The sequence below is a fragment of the Ranitomeya imitator genome, chromosome 1, assembly GCF_032444005.1.
Source record: "Ranitomeya imitator isolate aRanImi1 chromosome 1, aRanImi1.pri, whole genome shotgun sequence".
NCBI lineage: Eukaryota > Metazoa > Chordata > Amphibia > Anura > Dendrobatidae > Ranitomeya > Ranitomeya imitator.
In genome coordinates, this window is record NC_091282.1 from 1,246,766,449 (window position 1) to 1,246,788,265 (window position 21,817).

General features: G+C 46.9%; 1 protein-coding gene across 3 annotated transcripts in view; it reads left to right on the forward strand.

The window, feature by feature from the left end:
• The window catches only part of DDRGK1 (DDRGK domain containing 1), a 40,522-nt gene extending 22,302 nt beyond the window's left edge, over positions 1–18,220 (forward strand). For 2 of the 3 annotated variants that reach the window (XM_069745164.1, XM_069745165.1), the window contains exons 4-9: positions 78–179; positions 5,740–5,862; positions 11,628–11,666; positions 15,580–15,636; positions 17,711–17,759; positions 17,839–18,220. In XM_069745164.1, the coding sequence (XP_069601265.1) occupies positions 78–179; positions 5,740–5,862; positions 11,628–11,666; positions 15,580–15,636; positions 17,711–17,759; positions 17,839–18,011 (543 nt within the window). In that variant the 3' untranslated portion in view covers positions 18,012–18,220. The remainder of the gene's footprint in view (positions 1–77; positions 180–5,739; positions 5,863–11,627; positions 11,667–15,579; positions 15,637–17,710; positions 17,760–17,838) is intronic. The other variant, XM_069745166.1, reaches the window with a different exon arrangement.
• Positions 18,221–21,817: the final 3,597 nt, after the last annotated feature.

Here is a 21,817-nt window from a genome sequence, read left to right on the forward strand (position 1 = left end):
GTGAGTGCAGATTATCCCCTTGTGATTGGTGGAAATGTTTTATTTACCTTTTTGTTTGTTTTTATTTATTTTTTAAGGCAGAAGAAGCCGAAAGAGAAGAACGCAAAAAACAGGAAATGAAGCGAGAAGAGGAGAGACGCAAGGACGAGGAGCGGCTGCGGGAGGAGGAAGAGAAGCAGGTCCGTCCGTCCGTCCGTCCGTCATTAACCCCCTAGTGACCAGCCGCCCACATTATGCCTCTCGTCACTGACGCAGTCATTTAATATAATTTTTTTTTTATATAATTTATAACCCTCAGGATCATAAAACATCTCTAGATCTCTAGGGGACACATACAGTACGACCCAAAAGTTTGGACACACCTTCTCATTTAAAGATTTTTCTGTATTTTCATGGCTATGAAAATTGTACATTCACACCGAAGGCATCAAAACTATGAATTACCACATAGTTAATAGTTCTCATCAAGAGAATGCCAAGAGTGTGCAAAACAGTCATCAAAGCAAAAGGTGGCTACTTTGAAGAACCTAGAATATAAGACATAATTTCAGTTGTTTCACACTTTTTTGTTAAGTATATAATTCCACATGTGTTAATTCATAGTTTTGATGCCTTCAGTGTGAATTTACAATTTTCGTAGTCATGAAAATACAGAAAAATCTTTAAATGAGAAGGTGTGTCCAAACTTTTGCTCTGTACTGTAGGTATTGTAGTACTGGTGCTGACCTGAAGAATATATATTACCAGGTGAAAGTAAACCCCCAAGAAAAAATAAAGTGGAATTCCATTGTTTTTTTTAATTTTTTTTTTAATTTTAATTTTTTTGTAATTTACTCCACTTGGATTTTTTTTTTTTTGTCTATATTTTCTGGTGTTTGCTAAAATGAATGAACACCTCGTCCTGTTAAAAAGAAGAAAAAAAGCACTCGAATGGCCAAAAAAATAATAGAAAACGAAAACACCAAAATGGTCAAATTACCCCGTCGTGAGACGGTTAAGTGTCCTTTTTCTTGTTTTGAGGAAATATATATAAAAATTATTATATATATATTTTTTTCTTCTTAACAGCAGATTGTTCTCATTCCTTCGGTGCGGCTTTGCACAGTTTACATTTTTCTTGGTTGAGGATTTATATTCTTTCTATATTTTCTAAGTGTCTTCGTTATTTGTTAAATATTCTGTGGTATTATATATATATATATATATATATATATATATATATATATATATATATATATATATATATATAATTATTTTTTTTTTTTTTTTTTTTTTGAGGGGGGGGGGGGGGGTCTCGAGCGCCACCCTTATTTCACCAGAGACAGGAAAATGTGAGTGCAGTCTGTCCTCCTACACAGACATTGGGGGCTGATTCTGACCTTTCTGTGCAGATTCTGCAGTGTGATCGCACGGTGTCACATCTCTTATCTAATTACGATTTTCTTTTTTTTTTCTTTTTTTTTTTTTTTCTTTACTCTGCTAATTTACATTTTGTCAGGTTGCATTTATTTTATACAGTTGTAGCATTTTGGCCTTTTTTTTTTTTAAGTTTAGTTTTGAAGCTGCACTAGAGGAGCGCACATTACTGGGTCTTGGATTTCAATTTATTTATTTATTTTTTTTTGCATTTGTTATATACTGGAGAAAGGTCTGACAAATTGCCGGATAATAACACTTTTTGGCAAGTTAGCTTTCTGCTGAATGCCCTATGTAAAGCATTCCAGGCCTTTTGGCGCAGCACAGGAGAAAGCTTAGATATATTTGTGAGAGATTATGATAGATGGGGCTTTAGCTCTTGCCCTTGAGGAGCTATAGGAGGAGTTTTTTTTTTGGTTTGAAAAGATTTTTATTTTTCCATCATAAGAGTTTTTTTTTTGTTTGCAGCTTTTGGACGGTGTTTAGTTTTGGAGCCTTTTCCATCAGGAGATGCTTTAAAGAAAGGACAGGCATTTGGGTTAAAAAAAAGTTGTTTTTGTTTTTTCTCCATAACCTTTAGCTGAATTGCCCTAAAAACGCTATTAGAAAACATAATTTTCTATTAAAAAAAGAAAGTTTTGTACCATTGTTCAAAAAAAAAAAAAAAACACGTACCCCCATTGTAAAAAAAAAAAAAAAAAAAATCCTGGCAGATAATAAAGCTAGTAAAGATGTTCTATAACTGTGCAAAATGTGTAAAAAAAAAAAAAAATTAAAATAAATTAAATTTAAATAAAACAAATAATTAAAAATAAAGTAATTTAATAGATCTACTTATAGTATAGAAGGGAAGTAACTGCGTATTTAAAAAAAAAAAAAAAAAATTCTGAAGGAGTTAATCAGTTCATAAAGGTAGATGTACTCTCCAAATGGTGCTCTTAAAAAAGAAAAAAAAAAGATTATTTAATAAAAAAAACACCCTCCTCTAGCAATGTCAACTGAAAATGAAAAAAGTAAAAATTGTAACACACAAATAAAATCCTGCGCTCCCTAATACTAATTTAAAGGCCAAGTTCCGAAAAATCCATTTGCATCAAGTATTTGATTTGCAGGTTGCACCATTACTGTATTTCACCTACCATTCTTTTATTTAATTCACACATGTGATGTGTGTGTCTATATATATATATATATATATATATATATATATATATATATATATATATATATATATATATATATATATATATATATATATATATATATGAGAGAGAGAGAGATATGTATATCTATCTATCTATAGATATACACGGTATATATACATTTACACACGTGTGTGTGTATATATATATATGTGTGTGTGTATATATATATATATATATATATATATATATATATATATATATATATATATATATATATATATATATATACGGTATATATATATATATATATATATATATATATATATATATATATATATTATATATATTTTTTTTAATTATTTTGTTTTTTTATTTTTTCCAATACAATATTTTTACATGAAGCGACTTTTACATCCAGTCTGGGCTGTAGGGTGTTTGCTTTCTGCCTTTTTTCGCTGTGGCACGGCGCCCTCTTTGCGGGGGAATTCCCTTTCGCCCCGTGGAGTTTTTCTGGTGAGGAAATGGTTTACCAACTGACACTTTATCACCGAGAGATCGCTTCCTTTTCATTGCAGAACAGTTCGCCTCGAATAAAGATCAGAAGTCTGTTGAGATCGGCGCGGCCCTTTCTTCCTGTGCGTGCGGTAACAGGACTGCGTTGCTCTTTTTTTTTTTTTTCTCTCATCACTGATTTTATTTATTTTTTTCTATTTTTTATAATTTGGCATTTTTCATGTATTATAATAATATCAAAAAATTTACTCCAGAATACGAAACTTTTAAGACCCCCATCACCTGGGGGAGGTCACCATTGATTTTACTTGATAAATCATTATCTTCATCCCGAAAATGATAAATTCTCTAAATAGAAATAAAACGGTTAACCAAAAAAAAAAGTATTCCCCTCTGTTTTTACTTGAAAAAGGTAATAAAAAAAAATTAATTCTTTAAATATAACTAAAAATTAAATATAAACTTTTTTTAAACTAATTTTTTTAAAGATTTTTTTTTTATTTTTTTTTTAGGGGGTAGATATTTTGTCATGGTAGGCCTTATTTAGATGACGTGATCCTCCTCAGCAAAGCTAAGGAACCCCAGGTTTGAATCCATGTTATCCCTTAGTTTGGGGGCGAGGTACATAGTGCCATCCATTTTCTGTTAGGTCCCGATCATTGATTTTTTTTTTTTTTTTTCTTTTTCTATTTTTATTTGCTTTTTTTATTCATATTATTAATACAAAAAAACTATATAAAATACAAAAAAAACAAAAAAAAACAAATGGAAGCCGTTGTAATCAAGTGCCCAGTGTCTCCCTGTAAGAGGGATGTGAGGGGTTAACATGGCGGTTTAGAGCTTTCTGGGACCTGACATGTTCTCATGTAGAACCTTGTAAAAGAATAACTGTCTTTTGTTATCCTTAGCAACCAATCACAGAGCAGCTTTCATTTTACCAGAGCTGTCTGGAAAATGAAAGCTGAGCTCTGGTTGGTTGCTATGGGCAACACTTTAATAATTGAGGCCTAGTGTAAAGTGTGTGGTAGTTGTGCAATGTACAGGGCCTTGACAAAGTATATCTTCCCTGTGAAGTGTTTTCCACACTTTTTCACATTACACCCACAGACTAAATGTATTTTATTGGGGTTTTATGTGACTCCAACACAAAGTAACAAGTATGTGTGACGTGTAAAGGAAATGATACGGGGTTTGCTATATATATATATTTTAATAATATAAATATTAATATTGTGAGGTGCTTTTGTGTTCACCCCGAGTCAGCACTTTGTAGGACCCCCTGTTGCTGTAGTCTTTTGGGGTCTGTCTCTCCAGCTTTGCCACCCCTAGAGGTGACATTTTGCCCCCTCACTCAGTGAGATTGGATGGAGACGTCTGTGATCAGTAATTTTCCCGTCATGTCACAGATTCTCTGGGATTTCGGTCTGAACAGTGACTGCGTCTGACCTAAACCCTCCATTGTAACTCTGGTAGGATGTTTAGGTTTGTTGTCCTGCTGGAAAGTGAACCTTCGGCCCAGTCCCAAGTCTTTTGCAGCCTCTAACAGGTTTTCCTCCAGGTTTTGCTCTGTGTTTAGCTTCATCCATCTTCCCATCAACTCTGACCAGCTTCCCTGCCCCTGCTGAAGAAAATCCTCACCATGATGCTGCCACCACCATGTGTGACGGTGGGGATGGTGTTTTCAGGGTGATGTGCAGTGTTTATTTTCTGCCACATTTTGTATTTAGCCCCCAAAGTTCCCCTTTGGTCTCATCTGACCAGAGCCTCTTCTTGCAGATGCTTGCAGTGTCTCCTACATGGCTTATAGCAAAGTGCAAATATGACTTTTTTTGGCTTTCAAAAATGTCTTGTCACTTTTCCATAAAAGCCGGATTTGTGGAGCATATGAGCATTAGCTGTCCCATGGACAGATTCTCCCACCTGGGCTGTGGATCTTCAGCTCTGCAGTGACCATAGGCCTCTCAGCTGCTTCTCCAATTAGTGCTCACTTGCTTGGAATGTCGGTTTAGGTGGACGGCCATGTCTTTGTAGGTTTGCAGTTGTGCCATATTCCTTCCGTTTTGGATGATGGATTGAACAGTGTTCAGTGAGATTTTTTTTATAACCTAACCCTGCTTTACTCTTCTCCACAACTTTATCCCTGACCTGTCTGGTGGGTTCCTTGGTCTACGTGATGCTGTTTGATCTCTGATGTTCTCAGACCTCTGAGGCCTTCACAGAACAGCTGTGGACGCAATTTACGGATTATGGGACTTCTGGAGGCGACTGGTCACTTGGGATTTTATTTAGGGGTATCACACTATAGGGGGGCTCAATACAAATGCACAGCACAATGTTCAGATTTATATATTTAATATAATTAGAAAACCCTGTATCATTTCCTTTACATGTCAAATACTTTCGACCTTGTGTTGATATCACATAAAATCCCAATAAAATAAAACTTACGTTTGTGAGTGTAATGTGGAAAAGTTCACGGGGTGTGAATAATTTCCCATGCACTGTATGTGGGGGGGGGGGACTATGGTAATCTGTGTGCATTATACGTGGGCTGTGACTGTGGTAATCTGCAGTATATAATCCCTGTGCAGTGCTGCTTCCTCCTCTCGCTGGCTCTGCTCGCTGACGTGATGTCTCTCCTCTCACCGCTGTCTATTCTCTATAGGAGGAAGAGAAGAAGAAAGCCAAAGAGGAGCAGGAGAAGCGCGAGCACGAGGAGTACCTGAGGCTGAAGGAGAGCTTCGTGGTGGAGGAGGAAGGGGAGGCTGAGACCATGGACGAGGAGCAGGTAATACATGGCAGGCGCGAAACGGGCCGACCGTAAGAGTCCTAGATAGAGGCGGAATGTCTGATCTGCTAGAATATAAGGGTTCGGGTGCACGAATGGACTTTATTATACCGTCAGATGCCTTCTCTGCCTCCTCTGGTAATCTGGCATATCTGGTAATCCAGAATCTGTTTCCGGCACATTTTATCTTTATTTCTTCAAGAAGATGCGCTTTTCCATTCTATGCAGACAACAGATAGTTCTTTCACCCATCGGGTTATTTTATTGTTTTTTTATTTCCTTGGGAAAATAACTAAAATCTGATTTTGGAAACTTTTTTTTTTTTAAAGATTTTTTTTTTCCTTTTCAATTTACTGTACGATATTCTGAGCTGCGGCAATTATTGTTTTTTTTTTGTGTGTGTATGCAAAATAGATAAAATCCATTCTGGGATCTCCTGTGAGCGGCGTCATACTTTCAGGACGATCCTGGCAGCCGCCACGTACCACGGTGTAACCCCTCTACTGCCATGAATGACAAATCCGTTTGACGGCACCTCACTCTTAACCTTCTATTTTTTCTTTTGAGGATTCTTTTCCTCCGTTTTTCTACGTGTAGCCTTTTTGTTTTGTTTTTTATAATTTTTCAGTTCCATCTGCAGTCGGGACTTTTTTTTTTTTTTTATAATATACTGGAAAATTGGGAACAAAAATTCCATATGGCATAAAATGGTGGAAAAAACACAAACAAAAAACACCATTGTTCTTTTTTTGGTTTGGTCATATAGTATGCGGCAAAAGAAGAAAAAAAATTGGTTTGTGTCACTATTTTTATTTGACACTCAAAACTTTTTTTTAATTTCTTTTTAATTTTCCCGCCGATGGAGCCGAGTGATGGATTGTTTTTCGTGTGACGAGCGGGTGGTTGTACTGGTTCCATTTAGGTATTCTTGTGACATTTTGATCACTTTTTTTATTCTATTTTTTGGGGAGGGCGTGCACAAATTGGAAATCTCAGGATGGTAGGCTGCAATGATGACTCATAGGAGGGCCAATGGGGGCCAAAATGGACGCCGCGGGCAGCATGGCACCTGGCATGTAAAGGGCTAAACAGCAGTGATTTTACAGCTCGCTCCCGAACACACACACTTTTTTTTGGGGTATGTTTTTATTACTCGCTTTTGTCTCTCTTTTTGGTACGTTGTGTTTTTTATTTTTTTTTAATAAAACTACTTTGCTTCGGAAACGCCCGGTTAGTTGGCTGCTTTGCTAAAGTCGTGTGCGGATTCCATGTGTTTGTGCTGCGGAAACGCACTGATGACACTTGTAGGTTTTGGATCTGACGATTTTCTTCATCTCATTCAGGTCTATGGGGAAAATCCACAAATAAGACATTTAATGCGAAAGAAATTGACACGTTGCAGTAAAAAAAAAAAAAAAAGTGCAAGTCAATTTCTGCTGCATGAAGAAAAACCCCAAACAAGAGCTGTAAAATTCCAAACGAGCGGTAAAATCCCAAACAAGAGCGGTAAAATGCGGCATTTTTTGAGAAGGAGAAGAGTAATAGAAAAGTAATATGGGAACCTCCATGATGCGCTCATTCCAGCTAAAATCCACCTGGAGAAGATGTTGTGTGCACAATACCCTAAGGGACAGAAAAAGCTCAGAAACTTTTTTTTTTTGTTCTTTTTTGCATCTTTACACACAGTAAAAATATCCAATCTCTTTCTTAGCGTCGCTGATAAATGCAGCTTCCGTGAGTTATTTGAACAGACATTAAAAAAAAAAAAAAAAACAATTTTGTGCATTTTGCTTACATTTCGGGTTTTGCAGGGGATGCATGCCAAAAAGTCACCCTAAAAATCTGTAGTCTCGCTGCTCGCACAGTGGAGATTCTGTAGCCCAGATGTTCGCTCCGTGGAGATTCTGTAGCCTCACCGCTCGCTCCGTGGAGATTCTGTAGCCCTGATGCTCGCTCCGTGGAGATTCTGTAGCCTCACCGCTCGCACCGTGGAGATTCTGTAGCCTCACCGCTCGCTCCGTGGAGATTCTGTAGCCCCGATACTCACTCCGTGGAGATTCTGTAGCCCCGATGCTCACTCCGTGGAGATTCTGTAGCCTCACCGCTCGCTCCGTGGAGATTCTGTAGCCCCGATGCTCACTTCGTGGAGATTCTGTAGCCCCGATGCTCGCTTCGTGGAGATTCTGTAGCCCCGATGCTCGCTCCGTGGAGATTCTGTAGCCCCGATGCTCGCTTCGTGGAGATTCTGTAGCCCCGATGCTCGCTCCGTGGAGATTCTGTAGCCCCGATGCTCGCTCCGTGGAGATTCTGTAGCCTCACCGCTCGCTCCGTGGAGATTCTGTAGCCCCGATACTCGCTCCGTGGAGATTCTGTAGCCTCACCGCTCGCTCCGTGGAGATTCTGTAGCCTCACCGCTCGCTCCGTGGAGATTCTGTAGCCCCGATACTCACTCCGTGGAGATTCTGTAGCCCCGATGCTCACTCCGTGGAGATTCTGTAGCCTCACTGCTCGCTCCGTGGAGATTCTGTAGCCTCACCGCTCGCTCCGTGGAGATTCTGTAGCCTCACCGCTCGCTCCGTGGAGATTCTGTAGCCTCACCGCTCGCTCCGTGGAGATTCTGTAGCCTCACCGCTCGCTCCGTGGAGATTCTGTAGCCTCACCGCTCGCTCCGTGGAGATTCTGTAGCCCCGATGCTCGCTTCGTGGAGATTTTGTAGCCCCGATGCTCACTCTGTGGAGATTCTGTAGCCCCGATGCTCACTCCGTGGAGATTCTGTAGCCTCACAGCTCGCTCCGTGGAGATTCTGTAGCCTCACCGCTCGCTCCGTGGAGATTCTGTAGCCTCACCGCTCTCTCCGTGGAGATTCTGTAGCCTCACCGCTCTCTCCGTGGAGATTCTGTAGCCTCACCGCTCGCTCCGTGGAGATTCTGTAGCCTCACCGCTCGCTCTGTGGAGATTCTGTAGCCCCGATGCTCGCTCTGTGGAGATTCTGTAGCCTCTCCGCTCGCTCCGTGGAGATTCTGTAGCCCCGATGCTCGCTCCGTGGAGATTCTGTAGCCCCGATGCTCGCTCCGTGGAGATTCTGTAGCCCCGATGCTCGCTTCGTGGAGATTCTGTAGCCCCGATGCTCGCTTCGTGGAGATTCTGTAGCCCCGATGCTCGCTCCGTGGAGATTCTGTAGCCCCGATGCTCGCTCCGTGGAGATTCTGTAGCCCCGATGCTCGCTTCGTGGAGATTCTGTAGCCCCGATGCTCGCTCCGTGGAGATTCTGTAGCCCCGATGCTCGCTCCGTGGAGATTCTGTAGCCTCACCGCTCGCTCCGTGGAGATTCTGTAGCCTCACCGCTCGCTCCGTGGAGATTCTGTAGCCTCACCGCTCGCTCTGTGGAGATTCTGTAGCCTCACCGCTCGCTCCGTGGAGATTCTGTAGCCCCGATGCTCGCTCCGTGGAGATTCTGTAGCCTCACCGCTCGCTCCGTGGAGATTCTGTAGCCCCGATGCTCGCTCTGTGGAGATTCTGTAGCCCCGATGCTCGCTCCGTGGAGATTCTGTAGCCTCACCGCTCGCTCCGTGGATCACCGCTCGCTCCGTGGAGATTCTGTAGCCCCGATGCTCGCTCCGTGGAGATTCTGTAGCCTCACCGCTCGCTCCGTGGAGATTCTGTAGCCCTGATGCTCACTTCATGGAGATTCTGTAGCCTCACCGCTCGCTCTGTGGAGATTCTGTAGCCTCACCGCTCGCTCCGTGGAGATTCTGTAGCTTCACCTCTCGCTCTGTGGAGATTCTGTAGCCCCGATGCTCACTCCGTGGAGATTCTGTAGCCTCACCGCTCGCTCCGTGAAGATTCTGTAGCCTCACTGCTCGCTCCGTGGAGATTCTGTAGCCTCACTGCTCGCTCCGTGGAGATTCTGTAGCCCCGATGCTCGCTCCGTGGAGATTCTGTAGCCCCCATGCTTGCTCCGTGGAGATTCTGTAGCCCCGATACTCAGTGTAGCCTCGCAGCTCGCTCCGTGGAGATTCTGTAGCCCCGATGCTCACTCCGTGGAGATTCTGTAGCCTCACCGCTCGCTCCGTGAAGATTCTGTAGCCTCACTGCTCGCTCCGTGGAGATTCTGTAGCCTCACCGCTCGCTCCGTGGAGATTCTGTAGCCCCGATGCTCGCTCCGTGGAGATTCTGTAGCCCCGATACTCAGTGTAGCCTCGCAGCTCGCTCCGTGGAGATTCTGTAGCCCCGATGCTCACTCCGTGGAGATTCTGTAGCCTCACCGCTCGCTCCGTGGAGATTCTGTAGCCCTGATGCTCACTTCATGGAGATTCTGTAGCCTCACCGCTCGCTCTGTGGAGATTCTGTAGCTTCACCTCTCGCTCTGTGGAGATTCTGTAGCTTCACCTCTCGCTCTGTGGAGATTCTGTAGCCCTGATGCTCACTTCATGGAGATTCTGTAGCCTCACCGCTTGCTCTGTGGAGATTCTGTAGCCTCACCGCTCGCTCCGTGGAGATTCTGTAGCTTCACCTCTCGCTCTGTGGAGATTCTGTAGCCCCGATGCTCACTCCGTGGAGATTCTGTAGCCTCACCGCTCGCTCCGTGAAGATTCTGTAGCCTCACTGCTCGCTCCGTGGAGATTCTGTAGCCTCACTGCTCGCTCCGTGGAGATTCTGTAGCCTCACCGCTCGCTCCGTGGAGATTCTGTAGCCCCGATGCTCGCTCCGTGGAGATTCTGTAGCCCCGATACTCAGTGTAGCCTCGCAGCTCGCTCCGTGGAGATTCTGTAGCCTTGGCGTCGACACAGTTGAGGGTCTGCAGCCTCTCTGCTCTTTATTCATCATTATAAAGTAAAATTAATGTTGTCATTCAAAACTACAACAAAACGAGCCGTCGTGCAGCAGTGCGGGCAGGGAAGAAAAATAGAAAAGTTAAGAATCTTGGAAAAAAAATGGGAGGGAAAAAACAAAACTGTAAAAATAAAACTGGTTGTCTTTTTCCAGGGGTTAATGGTATGTGGTCGGTGCGGAGCATTTCTGGCCTCTTCTCACCGTCTTGATTCAGACTTTCCCTATGGGGAGGAGGCCATTCATTCTCCTGTGACGTCAGAGGAATTTTCCATCTTCTTCATTACCTCTAAAGTTGACATCGGGGGTGACTTTTAGGTGAATTTGGTCATAGAAGAAAAATGTCCCTGAAAGCAAAAAAAAATCTTTTTTTTTTAAATGTAAATTATTAATGGTTTTTTTTTTTGTGCCTAAAATACAAAGGAAATGTGTCATCTGTAACTTTAGGCCTTTTAGATCATTTCATCTTCACCTTGCTTAACTGTTCACAATAACAGTAATTTTGACCAGGGGTGCACAAACTTTTCCATGTCACTGTGTGTACACACACATAAATACATACATACATGCACAGATCTGATCGGGGTCTTGGTGCGGTTTTTGGCTCCTCGTTGGCCCCGCAGACTTCGCCCTGGGGCAGGCGAGACCCTCGCGGGGGCGTTGGGGGGTCACTGATGGAGGTCTCGGATTTGACCGCACCTGCAGCAGCAGAGCTGAGGAGTCTGGTTAACCCCTGCCTTGCTGGGGACATGAAGGCCGATGGTCGGGCCGACACTTTTGTGCTTTTTCTTACCCCAAACTTGGAAACGTTAAACTCTGAAAACTGCAGTAAATTCAGGGAATCGCCCCTCTGAGGATCGTGCCCATGGGACAGAGATTTACCGTCGTCCTGAGTTACTGAAACTTTTTTTTTTTCTTTTCCTCTTTTCTTCCAGACCCGCAGTTTTCTCACAGAGTTCATTAACTACATTAAGGTAAGGGATTACACCCCAAGTGTCGGGCCTCCGCGTTACGTTGTGTCCCCGGGGCCTCGCCCTGTAGATTTCTGTGCTCCTTTATGTGCACTCGGCTGTATTCGTATATTCTCTTGTGATTTCTTGACATCATGATGGTGATCGCAGCTCTGCTGCATAAGACGACCTGCAGCCACCACTAGAGGGAGCCAACTGCATGCGTCGTAGTGATGGAGCACAGTGGATAAGCAGTATGCAGCAAGCGCCTGCGCTCCCTCTAGTGGCGGCTTTAGGAAGAGAGAATTATTCTACACTGCTGAAAAAAAATAAAGGGAACACTTAAACAACAGACTATAACTCCAAGTAAATCAAACTCCTGTGATATCAATCTGTCCACTTATGAAGCAACACTGATTGACAATCAATTTCACATGCTGTTGTGCAAATGGAATAGACAACATGGAAATCATTGGCAATTATCAAGACACCCTCAATAAAGGAGCGGTTCTGCAGGTGGGGACCACAGACCACATCTCAGTACCAATGCTTTCTGGCTGATGTTTTGGTCACTTTTGAATGTCGGTTGTATTTTCACACTCGTGGTAGCATGATAAGGACTCTACAACCCACACAAGTGGCTCAGGTAGTGCAGCTCATCCAGGATGGCACATCAATGCGAGCTGTGGCAAGAAGCTTTGCTGTGTCTGTCAGTGTAGTGTCCAGAGGCTGGAGGCGCTACCAGGAGACAGGCCAGTACACCAGGAGACATGGAGGGGGCCAACAACCCAGCAGCAGGACCGCTACCTCAGCCTTTGTGCAAGGAGGAACAGGAGGAGCACTGCCAGAGCCCTGCAAAATGACGTCCAGCAGGCCACAAATGTGCATGTGTCTGTATAAATGGTTAGAAACTGACTCCATGAGGATGGTCTGAGGGCCCGACGTCCACAGATGGGGGTTGTGCTCACAGCCCATCACCGTGCAGGACACTTGGGATTTGCCACAGAACACCAGGATTGGCAAAATCGCCACTGGCGCCCTGTGCTCTTCACAGATGAAAGCAGGTTCACACTGAGCACATGTGACAGACGTGACAGAGTCTGGAGACGCCGTGGAGAACGATCTGCTGCCTGCAACATCCTTCAGCATGACCGGTTTGGCAGTGGGTCAGTAATGGTGTGGGGTGGCATTTTTTTGGAGGGTCGCACAGCCCTCCATGTGCTCGCCAGAGGTAGCCTGACTGCCATTAGGTACCGAGATGAGATCCTCAGACCCCTTGTGAGATCATATGCTGGTGCGCTGGGCCCTGGGTTCCTCCTAATGCAGGACAATGCCAGACCTCATGTGGCTGGAGTGTGTCAGCAGTTCCTGCAAGATGAAGGCATGGAAGCATGACATATAAAGAAAAAAGAATGCAGCACTCACCCACGACCTTCATGAAAAAGTGTGTCCTTTATTCAGCGACGACAGCTTTACAGGACATTAAGCGGCATCAGCAGGGAAGTGAGAGGGAGCGGGAGTGGAGAGAGACCGGACGACGGCCGTTTCGCGCTACGGCGCTTCTACGGGTCCATACGGGCATGGAAGCTATGGACTGGCCCGCCCGTTCCCCAGACCTGAATCCGATTGAACACATCTGGGACATCATGTCTCGCTCCATCCACCAACGTCACATTGCACCACAGACTGTCCAGGAGTTGGCGGATGTGTTAGTCCAGGTCTGGGAGGAGATCCCTCAGGAGACCATCCGCCGCCTCATCAGGAGCATGCCGGGAGTTGTAGGGAGATCATACAGGCACGTGGAGGCCACACACACTACTGAGCATCTTTTCCTTGTCATGAGGCATTTCCACTGAAGTTGGATCAGCCTGCAATTTGCTTTTCCACTTTGATTTTGAGTATCATTCCAAATCCAGACCTCCATGGGATATTTATTTGTTTTATTGTTCTCAACACATTCCACTGTGTAATGAATAAAGATTTACAACTGGAATATTTCATTCAGTGATGTCTAGGATGTCTTTATTTTTTTTAGCAGTGTAGTAAGCACCTGCGCTCCCTCTGGTGGCCGCTTTAGGAACAGAGAATTATTACAGTAAGTTCCTGCGCTCCTCCTAGTGGCGGCTTTAGGAAGTGAGCGTTATTACAGTAAGCTCCTGCGCTCCCTCTAGTGGCAGCTTTAGGAAGAGAAAATTACAGTAAGTTCCTGCGCTCCTCCTAGTGGCGGCTTTAGGAAGTGAGTTTTTACAGTAAGCTCCCAAGCTGCTGGCTGTGAGAATTATATCTTTGACAGGCCCCCTGGCAGGGGTTTCGCATCCCACTACCACCCACTGCTGCACTGGTGCTTTTTATTGCAGTGGTTCCTAGTCCAAGGGAAGTTTGTATTATACCGATTTGTATATTACTGGTCTGAAGTCAAGAAGATGGAGATGCCATCTTACAATTCACACCGATGTCCCTGCGGATAGGCTGCGTCATCAGCCTATCTGACCTCTGGTTTTGGCGCTCCCCTTAACTTCACTTGCGCCATTATCAGTCATCGCTGCCTGCACAGGATGTCGCCAAGGCTGGAGATGCCGCATCCTTGGGGATGAACATGGTCTTTTTTGTTCCTGCAGGGGATAACCATGGTGTTGGGTTCCGGCAGGGGATAACCATGGTCTTGGGTTCCGATAAGGGGTGACTAGGGTCTTGGGTTCCGGCGAGGGATGACCAAGGTCTGGTGTTCTGGCAGGGGATGACCAAGGTCTTGGGTTCCGGCAGGGGATGACCAAGGTCTTGGGTTTCGGCAAGGGATGACCAGCGTCTTTTTTGTTCCGGCAAAGGATGACCAAGGTCTTGGGTTCCAGCAGTGGATGACCAAGGTCTTGGGTTCCAGCAAGGGATGTCCAGCGTCTTGGGTTCCGGCAAGGGATGACCAGCGTCTTCGGCAGAGGATGACCAAGGTCTTGGGTTCCAGCAGGGGATGACCAAGGTCTTGGGTTCCGGCAAGGGATGACCAGGATCTTGGGTTCCAGCAAGGGATGACCAGCATCTGGGGTTCCGGCAAGGGATGACGGGGTCTTTTTTGTTCTGGCAGAGGTTGACCAAGGTCTTCGGTTCTGGCAGGGGATAACCATGGTCTTGGGTTCTGACAGGGGATGACCAAGATCTTGGGTTCCAGCAAGGGATGACCAGGTTCTTGGGTTTCGGCAGGGGATGACCAGGTCTTGGGTTCCGGCAGGGGATAACCATGGTCTTGGGTTCCGGCAGGGGATGACCAAGGTCTTGGGTTCTGGCAGGGGATGACCAGGGTTTTGGGTTCCGGCAGGGGATGACCAAGATCTTGGGTTCCGGCAAAGGATGACCAGGGTCTTGGGTTCCGGCAAAGGATGACCAGGGTCTTGGGTTTCGGCAGGGGATGACCAGGTCTTGGGTTCCGGCAGGGGATGTCCGGGGTCTTGGATTCCGGCATCCTAATGATTAAAGAATCTTTAACCAATCTTATTTAATTTCAGTGTGAGTTTCCCGTCTCTTTTCATTGCTCTCAGCTCTGAAGATGGAGATGATCGATGGCAGCTCCGAGCCCTGAGAACTGAATTCCATGGACTGTTCCAGTACAGATTCTGCAGCCCATGAAGTCCAGTCCTCCAGCTCGGCTGCCCAGAACGTCACGTCCACCATCTCCCGGATTGTTCCATGTTTTCCATTGTGATTTGATCCACATATAATTACGAGAACTCGCCATCTCTGCCGTTCCCCACCGCTGTATCCTGCCTGTCCTGCTCGTCACTGCACCAGTGTCCTCCAGTATGGCGCCAAACACATCTGCCTGGGGTGGTGACAATGTACGAGGAAGCTGAGGGGCTTCTCACTCTACCGAGACACCTAGCCCCCTTTACATGGATCCCAGGTAGTGAATCCACATCCGATTTTTTTATTTTTTTTTCCCTTTCAGGTTTCAAAAGTGGTAATTCTGGAAGATCTGGGGGCACATTTTGGACTCCGTGCTCAGGTCAGTGATTTTGTCCCCCTCTATGATCACAGTGCTTGACGATGCTCTCTGTAACCTCCAAAAAAGAAGGACGAAGCAGCACCCTATAGAGACCAATATGTGTGCAAACACATAACATAATTGCTGAATAAACTGTACCAAAATTTTTTTAACTTTTTTTAAAAAAAAGTACTTACAAAAATGAAGGTTCTTAGGTCATAAATTGGCCAATTCATGTGAGCCCATCAACCGCGACAAGGTGACACTTCTCTGATGGGTCCTATCATTGTAAACACGCCTCTCCTGGGCTACAAACCAGCACATTTAAGTGAGCTCATTATAAACACCCTTGGGCTGATGGCTGGAGTCAGAAAGGACCTCCAATAGTAAACTGCAGAAAACCGGACCAGCGGCTCCAGGCGGCACAGGTACAGTTTATTCAGCAATTACTATATGTTAGATTTTGTGTTTGCCTACATATTGGTCTCTAGAGTGCTGTTGCGTCCTTCTTTGCTAGTTATGCAGTCATTGCAGCGTGCACCTATTAATAATAATAATAATAATAATTTTTATTTATATAGCGCCAACATATTCCGCAGCGCTTTACAAATTATAGAGGGGACTTGTACATACAATAGACATTACAGCATAACAGAAATACAGTTCAAAACAGATACCAAGAGGAGTGAGGGCCCTGCTCGCAAGCTTACAAACTATGAGGAAAAGGGGAGACACGAGAGGTGGATGGTAACAATTGCTATAGTTATTCGGACCAGCCATAGTGTAAGGCTTGGGTGTTCATGTAAAGCTGCATGAACCAGTTAATTAATTTTTTTTTTTTTTTTTTTTTTTTTTTTAATATAGGCCACACAGGGATCGTTAGGTTAATGCATTGAGGCGGTAGGCCAGTCTGAACAAATGAGTTTTTAGGGCACGCTTAAAACTGTGGGGATTGGGGATTAATCGTATTATCCTAGGTAGTGCATTCCAAAGAATCGGCGCAGCACGTGTAAAGTCTTGGAGACGGGAGTGGGAGGTTCTGATTATTGAGGATGCTAACCTGAGGTCATCAGCGGAGCGGAGGGCACGGGTAGGGTGGTAGACTGAGACCAGAGAGGAGATGTAGGGTGGTGCTGAGCCATGGAGTGCTTTGTGGATGAGGGTAGTAGTTTTGTACTGGATTCACACTATATGGAGGCGCTGGTCAGGTTTTTTGTTTTATGCAGCTCCCTGTAACCTTGTCAAGGTCAGTGACGTGTATATATAAGGCGTATATACCCATGATGCTCTCGGGCCAGTGTAAAGACCTGATCTCCCTCCTTACTGAGCAGGTTCTTGCAGTGCTGTACAGCCAGCACCTGCCACTGACCGCAGAGGCTGAAGCAAGCAGATTAACCCCTCAGGCACTGCTGTCACTCACTGACAACAGCAGAGAATTGGAACGTCCACTGGGTACTCATTGCTAGATAGTTTGACCTTCTCTGCTTTCACTCGATCACCTACCTCTTTCTCCTCTGCTCTCGCTCGTCTACCTCTCCTCCTTCTCTGCTCTCGCTCGCCTATCTGTTCTCTGCTCTCACTCGCCTACCTCTCCTTCTCTGCTCTCGCTCGCCTACCTCTCCTTCTCTGCTCTCGCTCGTCTACCTCTCCTCCTTCTCTGCTCTCGCCTACCTCTCCTTCTCTGCTCTCGCTCGTCTACCTCTCCTCCTTCTCTGCTCTCGCCTACCTCTCCTTCTCTGCTCTCGCTCGTCTACCTCTCCTCCTTATCTGCTCTCGCTCGCCTATCTGTTCTCTGCTCTCGCTCGCCTATCTGTTCTCTGCTCTCGCCTACCTCTCCTTCTCTGCTCTCGCTCGCCTATCTCTCCTCTGCTCTCGCTTGCCTACCTCTCCTTCTCTGCTCTCGCTCGTCTACCTCTCCTCCTTATCTGCTCTCGCTCGCCTATCTGTTCTCTGCTCTCGCTCTCCTACCTCTCCTCCTCTTCTGCTCTCGCTCGCCCGCCTATCTCTCCTCTGCTCAGCTACTTATCCTCCTCTGCTCGCTCGCCTACCTCTCCTCCTCCTCTTCTCTCACTCACCTCTCCTCTCTCACTCACAGGATGCCATCAGCAGGATACAGGACCTACTGGCTGACGGCTCTATTACAGGTGAGGATGCAGCTCTGGCTGTGACCAGAGTAGCTGCGTGCTGTACGATCTCGGGTGACCGCATCCTTCTCTCCCGCAGGTGTGATAGACGACAGAGGGAAGTTCATCTACATCACCACGGAGGAGCTGGCGGCGGTGGCGCAGTTCATCCGGCAGCGGGGCCGCGTCTCCATCTCTGAGCTCGCGCAGGCCACGAACCAACTGATCAACCTGAACCCCGAGAGCGGAGCGGCTGCGCTCACCGTCACATAATGCCCGGACACTCCTGTGTGCAGACCTGCGCATGCACAATGGGACAACGTCCGCGTTAAAGGGATGAAATTCTCCAGTGTACGGAGACATGGCGACACCCCTCATTAAAGGGATCACTTCCCGGATCAGTAGACACCACCGGAGCCACGGACGCGCGGCACCGATTGTGGGGGCAGCACCTAAACAATAAAGTCTGCTGTTACCAGGCACATGGCGTCCTGTGCATGTCTTATCCTCCAATCACACTCGGAGCTGCACCCACAGCTTTCCGCTTCCACTCTTATTCTCAAGTTGCATCCAAAGCTGCACCCACAGCCTAACATATTAGGAGCCTTATACTCCAGTCACATCCAGAGCTGCAGTGAGGACACGTCTTGCCGCTGTGACTCCTCTTTTCCTCATGTTTTTGTAGTAAAGATCTCGCTGGGCCACATGGAATGCTGGAATGTTATTACCAGGGGGCGGAGGTACTGCCTTACTGAAGATTGGAAGTGCAGCTTTGGGTGTGACTAAAGTAACATTTTGAAAAGTTCTCAGAGTGTGATGCAGCAGTTGCTGCGCTCCCTCCTCACATCCAGAGCTGCACCTACATCCTTCCACATTACCAGCCTGATTCTCCAGTCACATCCAGAGCTCCACCCACAACATTCCACATTACCAGCCTTATCCCTCTAGTCACATCCAAAGCTGCACCCACAGCCTTCCACATTACCGCCATTATTCTCCAGTCACATCGAGAGCTCCACCCACAACATTCCACATTACCAGCCTTATCCCTCTAGTCACATCCAAAGCTGCACCCACAGCCTTCCACATTACCAGCCTGATCCTCCAGTCACATGCAGAGCTGCACCCACAGCCTTCCACACTACCAGCCTGATCCTCCAGTCACATCCAGAGCTGCACCCACAGCCTTCCACACTACCAGCCTGATCCTCCAGTCACATCCAGAGCTGCACCCACAGCCTTCCACACTACCAGCCTTATCTCTCTAGTCACATCCAGAGCTGCACCCACAGCCTTCCACACTACCAGCCTGATCCTCCAGTCACATCCAGAGCTGCACCCACAGCCTTCCACACTACCAGCCTGATCCTCCAGTCACATCCAGAGCTGCACCCACAGCCTTCCACACTACCAGCCTGATCCTCCAGTCACATCCAGAGCTGCATTCAGCCTTCCACACTACCAGCCTTATCCTCTAGTCACACCCAGAGCTGCATTCAGCCTTCCACACTACCAGCCTTATCCTCCAGTCACACCCAGAGCTGCATTCAGCCTTCCACACTACCAGCCTTATCCTCCAGTCACATCCAGAGCTGCACCCACAGCCTTCCACACTACCAGCCTTATCCTCCAGTCACATACAGAGCTGCACCCACAGCCTTCCACACTACCAGCCTTATCTCTCTAGTCACATCCAGAGCTGCACCCACAGCCTTCCACACTACCAGCCTGATCCTCCAGTCACATCCAGAGCTGCACCCACAGCCTTCCACACTACCAGCCTGATCCTCCAGTCACATCCAGAGCTGCACCCACAGCCTTCCACACTACCAGCCTTATCTCTCTAGTCACATCCAGAGCTGCACCCACAGCCTTCCACACTACCAGCCTGATCCTCCAGTCACATCCAGAGCTGCACCCACAGCCTTCCACACTACCAGCCTGATCCTCCAGTCACATCCAGAGCTGCACCCACAGCCTTCCACACTACCAGCCTGATCCTCCAGTCACATCCAGAGCTGCATTCAGCCTTCCACACTACCAGCCTTATCCTCTAGTCACACCCAGAGCTGCATTCAGCCTTCCACACTACCAGCCTTATCCTCCAGTCACATCCAGAGCTGCACCCACAGCCTTCCACACTACCAGCCTTATCCTCCAGTCACATACAGAGCTGCACCCACAGCCTTCCACACTACCAGCCTGATCCTCCAGTCACATCCAGAGCTGCATTCAGCCTTCCACACTACCAGCCTTATCTCTCTAGTCACATCCAGAGCTGCACCCACAGCCTTATGCCTCCAGTCACATACAGAGCTGCACCTACAGCCTTCCACACTACCAGCCTTATCCTCCAGTCACATCCAGAGCTGCACCTACAGCCTTCCACACTACCAGCCTTATTCTCCAGTCACACCCAGAGCTGCATCCACAGCCTTCCACACTACCAGCCTGATCCCTCTAGTCACATCCAGAGCTGCACCCACAGCCTTCCACACTACCAGCCTGATCCTTCAGTCACAATCAGAGCTGCACCCACAGCCTTCCACACTACCAGCCTGATCCTCCAGTCACATACAGAGCTGCATTCAGCCTTACACCCTACCAGCCTTATCCTCCAGTCACATACAGAGCTGCACCCACAGCCTTCCACACTACCAGCCTGATCCTCCAGTCACATCCAGAGCTGCATTCAGCCTTCCACACTACCAGCCTTATCCTCCAGTCACACCCAGAGCTGCATTCAGCCTTCCACACTACCAGCCTTATCCTCCAGTCACATCCAGAGCTGCACCCACAGCCTTCCACACTACCAGCCTTATCCTCCAGTCACATCCACAGCTGCACCCACAGCCTTCCACACTACCAGCCTGATCCTCCAGTCACATCCACAGCTGCACCCACAGCCTTCCACACTACCAGCCTGATCCTCCAGTCACACCCAGAGCTGCATCCAGTTTTCCACACTACCAGCCTTATGCTCCAGTCACATCCAGAGCTGCACCCACAGCTTTCCACCCTACTAGCCTTATTCCTCTAGTCACATGCAGAGCTGCACCCACAGCCTTCCACACTACCAGCCTTATCCTCCAGTCACATACAGAGCTGCACCTACAGCCTTCCACACTACCAGCCTTATTCCTCCAGTCACATCCAGAGCTGCACCCACAGCCTTCCACACTACCAGCTTTATCCTCCAGTCACATACAGAGCTGCACCTACAGCCTTCCACACTACCAGTCTGGTCCTCCAGTCACATCCAGAGCTGCACCCACAGCCTTCCACACTACCAGCCTGATCCTCCAGTCACATCCAGAGCTGCACCTACAGCCTTCCACATTACCAGCCTTATACTCCAGTCGCATCTAGAGCTGCACCCACAACCTTCCACATTACCAGCCTAATCCTCCAGTCACATCCAGAGCTGCAACCACCGCCTTCTACACTACCAGCCTGATCCTCCAGTCACATTCAGAGCTGCAGTGAGGACACGTCTTGCCACTGGGACCCCCCTTATCATGTTTGGGGTGGGGGGATAGTGATCTTGCAGAGCCGCACGGCATGCCGGGATATTATTACCTGGGGGCAGCACCAGGGGGCTTTTATTATTACCGGAGGCGCAGCTTTGGGTGTGACTAGAGTAACATGCCGCGATGCTCTCCCCGTGTGATGCAGCAGCTGCTCCTCTCCCTCCTCCAGCTCAGCCCCTCTGCCATTGTGACCTATTGTAGTACTACAATTCCCAGTGAGCCCACAGCCGGAGGATGCGGGGCCGTTCAGCGCAGGCTCCGCCGTCCGCGGCACAACACTGACACCTCGTGGTTGCTTTGTATATAGATTTTCTATATATAAAAAAATAAATAATAACAGTAAAAAGTAATTATAATTACATTCCGCGGAACATGTGGCCGCCTGTAAGGAAATGTAGGGGATTGTGTGACGAGCAATTGCCTCAGCTAAGTCTAGCGCCTGCGCAGTGGCCGGAGCAGCCTGTGTCCCGCTCTATTCTCAGCTCGTTATTCCGGCGCTTCGCTCTTACCTGGTACAATGCTGCCACCTGGTGGCCGTTCTGTAAATTG